General features: G+C 39.6%; 1 protein-coding gene across 1 annotated transcript; it reads right to left on the bottom strand.

Moving 5' to 3' along the window:
- Nucleotides 1-556: 556 nt before the first annotated feature.
- On the bottom strand, nt 557-3,571 carry LOC128860743 (uncharacterized). Its single transcript, XM_054098458.1, has one exon. The coding sequence runs from the start codon at nt 2,856-2,858 to the stop codon at nt 2,112-2,114; it is 747 nt and encodes a 248-aa protein (XP_053954433.1). The 5' UTR covers nt 2,859-3,571; the 3' UTR covers nt 557-2,111.
- Nucleotides 3,572-7,290: the final 3,719 nt, after the last annotated feature.

Raw genomic sequence — 7,290 nt, 5'->3', positions numbered from 1 at the left:
GCCAGATATTTTCCTTATTGATAAATCCCAAGCGACTGATTATATAGTTGATATTGCTGTTCCTCTAAACAGAAACATGCAAAAAACATATGCAGAAAAAATATCCAAATATTCTGACTTAGATATTGATGTCAAACGCCAGTGGAAGCTAAGGAAGGTGCACATACTACCAATTATCATCTCAGCCCACGGACTAGTGCATAAAAACTTAGCAGACAACGTGAAAACTCTTTAACTCCCAGAATATTTAATTTTCGACATGCAGAAAGCAGCTTTACTCAATTCTTGTCATATAGTCCGAAACTTTTTACAGTAAACGTTTTTCTTGTTTGTAAAATGTTTAACTATTTTATAATATATAATATTTATAGACATTAATTAATTGTAATCTTTGTACCTGTTATAAATTATTGGCTTGGAGCGAAGCTGTCGCCAATTAATGTAAATCACTCCTTTATTGGGATGCATTAAAAAAAAAAAAAAAAAAAAAAAAAAAATAGAATGTAATAAAATAAAATTGAAAAAAATAAAATAAAATAATTCTCTAATACTTCACTTCCATTCGCCAACAAGTGCAACACCAACTAGTTTTAAAGTCGCATGGAAAATTTATTCTTTATCTAATAATTGCAGGCCCGACGAGAGGGGGGAATCGGGGACTTTTTACCCCAGGCCCGGAGTTCTCAGAGAGGCCCGCACTCGAGAGTAATTCGAATTATATGAATTAAACATAATTGGAAAGGGCCCGCATTTGCAATTTTCCCCCGCCTGGATGTGCTCTCTACGGCCCTGAATAATTGCATGCAGACCGTGCAAGCTTCGTGTTCTCAATTAAATATTTTGAAAGATCTTCCTCGAACCACTTTACGGATATTCACGCAGTAACATAAAATCTCTTCAGAATAGAATTATTTGAAAATCTGTCATATCTGGTTGTTACTTGAGTTGCATCTACTTGAATTTAAAAAAGGCACTGTAATATGTACTTCCCCTTGCGGAGTTCCAAAAACTTCAAAATTGAAGTGCTTTTCAATTGCTGTAAATTATTTTCTCTGCGAAAGTGACCAAAATGAATATTAAAAATCTTCTGTTTTTATTCCCAGAGACTAAAAAAGATTTATTATTTTTTCATTTTTCGTGCTAAATTAGAAGAAAAAATACATTTATCTGCATATAAAAAGTACTCAAAAATGCATTTCACCCACTTGAGCATCTTTTTAAGTTACTTAAACCGTTCACTGATATCACATCCGGCCCGTTAACACCAAAACACCGCCTCGTTAACACCACAATTACGCTTGCATATTTCTTAAATATTACTACTACACATAAAAGCATTCCATTAACATTTACTCACTAAAGCTTACCATATTTCAAAAAAAAAACAAAGCCTTTTCAGCCATTATCTGTTAATTTTCTACGGCCTCTGGCAATTTTTTTAACTACGAAACTAACGATTAGGCACCACATGAATATTTTTCCCGTCATTCACTTAACATTTACTACGGTTTTTTTTTTGTTTTTGTTGTTTACAACTATTTTCAAATTGATACATGCGCATATACTTATTCTTAAAATATGTGTATATAATGTGTGTGTGTGTGTGTGTGTGTGTAAGTATAATATTTGAGATACGTATGTGTGTGAGATTAGCTGTGAACTCACACTTCCAACTGTATGGCTGCCCTTTTTGAAGACGCGTTTATTTTCCAACTACTTTCAGCCGCAATCTTTCAACACCTCTCCCGTCGGCACTCCAAAGTCCTTGCATTTTACCCTTGACAGCTTCGCAAACTCATTGCCAAATAAAGTGTGAAAACGCGTCAATTCGTTTTTCAGTTCTTCAGTTACTCAACTACTCAGTTGCCCAATTGCGTTACGCTGTAGCTGCATTACAACCGCGTGAATGCGTAAATCATCAATCGCCTTCACCTGACCTCCGCTCCACTGCTTCACTGCTGGCATTCAATCTCACCACAATCACCGCAAACACCTCGCCCACAACTCGCCCATCGCCCATAACTTCGGCGTGCATCGTCGCCGTCATTGTCGCCGTCCTGCCCTCGCCTACATATTCAGAAACAATTGCTTCTACGCTTCGAAACCGTGTCCTACGACGATTTCTTGCTACTACCGCTGATGCCCGCACCTTTGGGTGCACGCGACTTTTTCACCAGGAAGCACGTCAAAAACTCTATGGACGATGTGGGTTTCTGCAAACTCTCATCCGACGACGAGTTAGCGCCTTCCATACACTTGGCATGCAAACGATAGCCACCCTCTGCAGATTTCCCCTTGGCCGCCAATGCGGCCGATGTTGGTTCGTCACCGCGTCGATAGTAGTTTTTGCAACACTTTTTCGACAAGTTACACATCTGCACTGTATTATCGATGGTATCGTCGTCACCACCTTTGCCGCTCTTACCGCTGCTGCTGACGACTCCTTTGTCAGCAATACCATCGTTGTTCGAGTTCAATAAGGAAGTGTATTTTTGTCGACTGGCGGCAGACGTGCTTGCGCCACTGCCATAACGATCTGTGAACGTATTGTCTGCACCGCCGTCTAGTACACCGCCACGGCCACCATTGCCAGCCTCATCGGTGTCGTCCGCCTCATCGCCCTCCGCCGTGGCCGTTAGATTGTTTTGTGTTTCGAAGACGAATTTATGCGAACGGCAGCGCTGGGAGCGCTCATGTTCCATCCAGTCGGTACTGGCGGGCAAGGACAATTGGATTGTGGGTGTACGATAATATTGACGGTGCGGATGGAAGCCCAACCCGAAGTCGTCCATATATGACTGCGAGTTGATGTTATCGAGCTCATCGGCGACGCTCAACAAAAACGGAAGTGTTGACATTTTCAAGCGTCGATTGTTATCGTCGCTGCCGTCGTTGTTGGTTGCGTTGGGGTTGTAGATGCCTTTTCTGCTGCTTATGGTGTGGCTGCTGCTGGCGTTGCTGCCGCTACCACAGTTGCTGCGACAATGATTTTGCTGTTTCTTTCAGTAACTATTTTGGTGTTTGATATTATTTTTTCAAGCAGTCAGCCAAACTTCCGTTCAACACTCAAAATACTTTGCACTGAAATAACATACGAAATGTATATCCCCAACTGCACTGCTCCAACAATTTAAGGGTTCTCCCTAAAATTCGTTCCCCATACTTTAGCAATGCATATTTCTATTTTTTTTTTTTTTTTTTTTTGTTTTTTGGAGCCTTCGAACGAAAGCAAAGAAATTTTCTGTATCTGGTTTAAATGTTTTTATTTTGCACTTTTTTTGCAATTGCACTTTTTGCACAATTTTGTTATTGTTATTGTTTGTGTTAATAATGCATTAAAAGCATTTTTGTTGCACTTTTTCAGTTAATATTTTCGTTTTTCTGTAAACTGAATTGTTTTCTTTGATTAATTTAAAATTCACTTCAACTACTTTTTCCTTGTGCTCCCACTTTGCGCTCTCGGCCTGCACTTCTGCTTGCTTGCAGCAAGTGCTGTTTGCCCCAATATTTTGTTATGAAATTTCTGTTGCGTCGGCTGCTTTCTCCGCTGCTTCGAACTGCTCTCGCTCGTCGGTTGCCACAAACTGAAACCTGCCACAACTAACTTACGAAACTTAGCATGCGGCACGAAACTCCTTCGCGAGTGGATACCTACACATACATATGCACACGTATGGTTGGTTGGCACTGCGGATATTCCTGTGAGGCATCCGCAGTTGCAACATCAACAAAAACAGTAAGCCGTTTTTTGTAAACAATAACAAGAGAATACGCTTTCGCAAAGCATCGATTATTAAATACCATCAACACTTTGTGCGGATATACTCGTCTGTATGTAGGCACATTTCTCTACATCTAACGAAACAAAGTCCCAAGATATGTGCGCTAATATTGGGTATTAGAATGCTCCGACTTGCACGGGATTTTCTGTATTTTGAAGCTAATCCCAACTGAAAGGCTTTTTTTTAGACATAAATTCGATAAACTTACCAAAGAGGGGTTTTTATAAGCTAATATGTCTCATAAAATCATTAAATCAATTTTCAAACAGCAACAAATAAAAAGCGGTTCAATGTACTGGACTACTTTTTGCTCGCTATAAAACTTTGCAATAGTGTGAAATGTTAATTATAACTTTAAATTAATAAAATTGAAGAATTATCTCACAATTTTCTTTTACTGTTAACCTTCAGAAAACAAAAAGAAATATTTTTTTAATTGCTGTTTGTGCGTAGTTTCGCGGATTGCCAAACATCACTAAATGGGAATAACGCAGCAAAGTAGCGATACAAATTGTGTACTCTCTGATTTCTTTATTTGTTGATTTTTTATTGAGCTCCTCGCTAAACCCTCGTATATTCGTTGCTGTTGTTGTGACAGTCCTTGGCCGGATAGAAATCCGGGTCGTTTCGGTAACGTAGAACCGGCTGTCGTGGAAAAGCTCGGTATATTCGTCTTCTTTTTCGTATATTCGTCTTCTTGATTGGCGTGATAACCGGTTACGTGATTTTGGCCGCGACACACTAAGTGAAGCCAGGTGCTTCTCCACCTGGTTTTTCCAAAGACTTGGTATATATCTTTCCTTAAAATCAAAGCTGCATGCGCTGCCAGTATTCCTATACACCTAAGCTATGGGTATACCTATGGAGCAAACCAAAGTCATAATGTTAGTTATCTAGATTTTCAAAACCTGTTTCTATTACACAAAAATCTGCACAAGAGTCGGAAATAATAGAAATAAAAGTTGGAGTCTCAGTTACTATTTCACCACTTCGCAGAATAAAATACCCAGCAATCTTTAAAATCATTTGAAATTTTTCACACAATCGCAGGCAATGAATTTATTTACGCTTATCTTACGTTAAATATAATTTTCCACATTTTAAACACTTGTAAAATATACAACAAATATCCAACTTTTATGGACCAATTTCTCAATGGCTGATTAAGCGTTTAATGCGAGCATAAAGCTGCAATTAGTGGCGCCGTAGCCATAACTCCATAGTCATAATTACGAGTATAACCATTGCCGCAACATTATCGCATTCGTCGATTAGTCATGCCGCAACCATTAACAGCTGATATTCAATTGGAATAAATGACAGCATTTGCATTTTGTCATAAAAACACGGACAATTTTCCGATAAGTCAATTAATTCTTCGTCGCTCATTTCTAATATTCAAATTTTTCTCGCAAGTATCAAAACAAGTGCAAAGTTTTTCACAGCTGCTTACAGTTGTGGTTATGGCGTTATGGTACGGCGCCTTTACAGGCTTACAGTGGCGGTCATATGTTTGATCAGAACAGCTGATTGCTATGGTTACGGTTATGCCTGGGGAACGGCATCACTAATCCTAATCTAGGTTAGGAACGCTAGCAGCCTACTTACCTAAGACACCATCTCCTAGCGACTCATCCAGACGCTCTATGCTCCAACTAGGAGTTAGAGGATTTTATATACAATACTTATATACAGGGTGGACGATGTGAAGTGTTACCAACTTCACACTGCTTGTATCTGTAGAACAGCTCATGACATCAACGTCAAAATTGTTCTAATGACAGTTCAATATATTTTTTTAAAAGCCATCAAAAGCATTTGCGTCTCAGTTTTGTTGAATTTTTTTTTTTCTGTGATGGAATTCAAACGTAATAGTGCGATTGCGTTATATTTGGCTGGAAAATCACAACCCGCCATTGTTCGTGAGCTCAGTCACCTCAAAGTGAATAAAATGTTTGTGTATCGCACTATAAAACGTTACAATGATACTGGTAGCATTGCAAAACACTATGGAGGTGGACCAAAAAAAAACCGCAACAACGCCAGAAATGGTTCGGAAAGTGAAGGCTCGACTTGAACGAAATCCACGTCAAAGTGGAAGAAAAATGGCCAAAGAACTGAAAATATCGCAAGACAGCATTCGACGCATATTGAAAAATGAGCTCAAGGTCAAGGCTTGCAAGTTCCAAAAAGGACACGATCTTTCCCCCCAGCACAAAAAAAAAGTTCGGAGCGAAAGAGCAAACGAGTTGTTGCACTTGCACGAATGTGGCGAATTTCCTAACATTGTGTTTTCTGATGAAACAAATTTCCCAATTGAGCAGTTCATATAGACTCAAAACGATCGTGTTTACTTACGAGAATTTGAGCCTACGTATGGCCACTCGAATCAATTTTCCCATCGCTATCCAATCGTTTTTATCGAGCCTGGTGTCAAAATGAATGCGACTTATTCGGGAAAATGTTTTAAAATTAGCTTTAGAGCCGTGGACACGCAAACATTTCGGTCGTAGACCATGGACGTTCCAACAGGACTCGGCACCTTCTCATAAAGCTCGTGTGAAGAAAGAATGGTTAAAAAATCCCGTGCCATACTTCATTTCGTCCACACAATGGCTTTGGAATTCGCCAGACGCAAATCCGATAGACTATTCCATCTGGTCCATTTTGGAGAACAAGGTGAGGACTAAAAAATATGCCAGTGTGGATGCGCTGAAAAAGCGATTATACGCGAAATACCTCAAGATCACATTCGTATATAATTTTTTGCAGTATTCATTGCCGTTTCATCGTGGAAAGGCTTGCGTCTCAACTCCGTTAGCAAATCGTATGAATGTATTACGAAAATCGACAATCCGTGAAAAATGCTCGTCGCGCGCTCAAGCCAAATTATGGTGTTCTGTAATGAGACCCATTTTTGGGCTTCATGACTAAGTCAGTAAGCAAAATTGCCATATTTGAGCTGAAGAGCAACCTGAAGCCATTCAAGAGCAGCCATTACATCAATTTAAACAACCGTCTGGTGCGGCCTATGGGCTGGAGGAATCATCGGCACATATTCGATCAAAAATGTAATAGTGAATGGTAATCATAATAAACGACTTTTTATGCTGGAAATTGAAGCGTATGATCTCCACAACAAGACGGCGGACGGCGCTACTTGTCATACAAACCGTGAAATAATGGATTTACTGTGCCGTCGTTTCGGTGAGCAATTTATTTCTCATCTCGGACCATTGGATTGGTCACCAAAATTGTGTGATATCACACATTTCGACTTTTATTTGTGGGGGTATCTTAAGTCTAAATGCTTGTCGGATAAGCCAGCTTCAAACCAACATCACTAAAGTTATTCACGACATGCCGACCATAGTCCTCCAGAGAGTCATTCCCAACTGTTGTGTGCGGATGGCCGAATTACGGCGCAGTTGCGGTCAACATTACAAAGGGACTGTCTTTAAAAAATCTTTATTAGTTTTGCATAGAACCATTCACGAAATTTAGAATG

The sequence above is a fragment of the Anastrepha ludens genome, chromosome 4, assembly GCF_028408465.1.
Source record: "Anastrepha ludens isolate Willacy chromosome 4, idAnaLude1.1, whole genome shotgun sequence".
Lineage (NCBI taxonomy): Eukaryota > Metazoa > Arthropoda > Insecta > Diptera > Tephritidae > Anastrepha > Anastrepha ludens.
The sequence above is the reverse complement of the archived record's forward strand: the minus strand, read 5'-3'. Positions and strand labels throughout refer to the sequence as shown.

Coding starts and splice junctions, on each gene's coding strand:
- LOC128860743 (XM_054098458.1), bottom strand. CDS start 2,858: ATGTCAACACTTCCGTTTTTGTTGAGCGTCGCCGATGAGCTCGATAAC.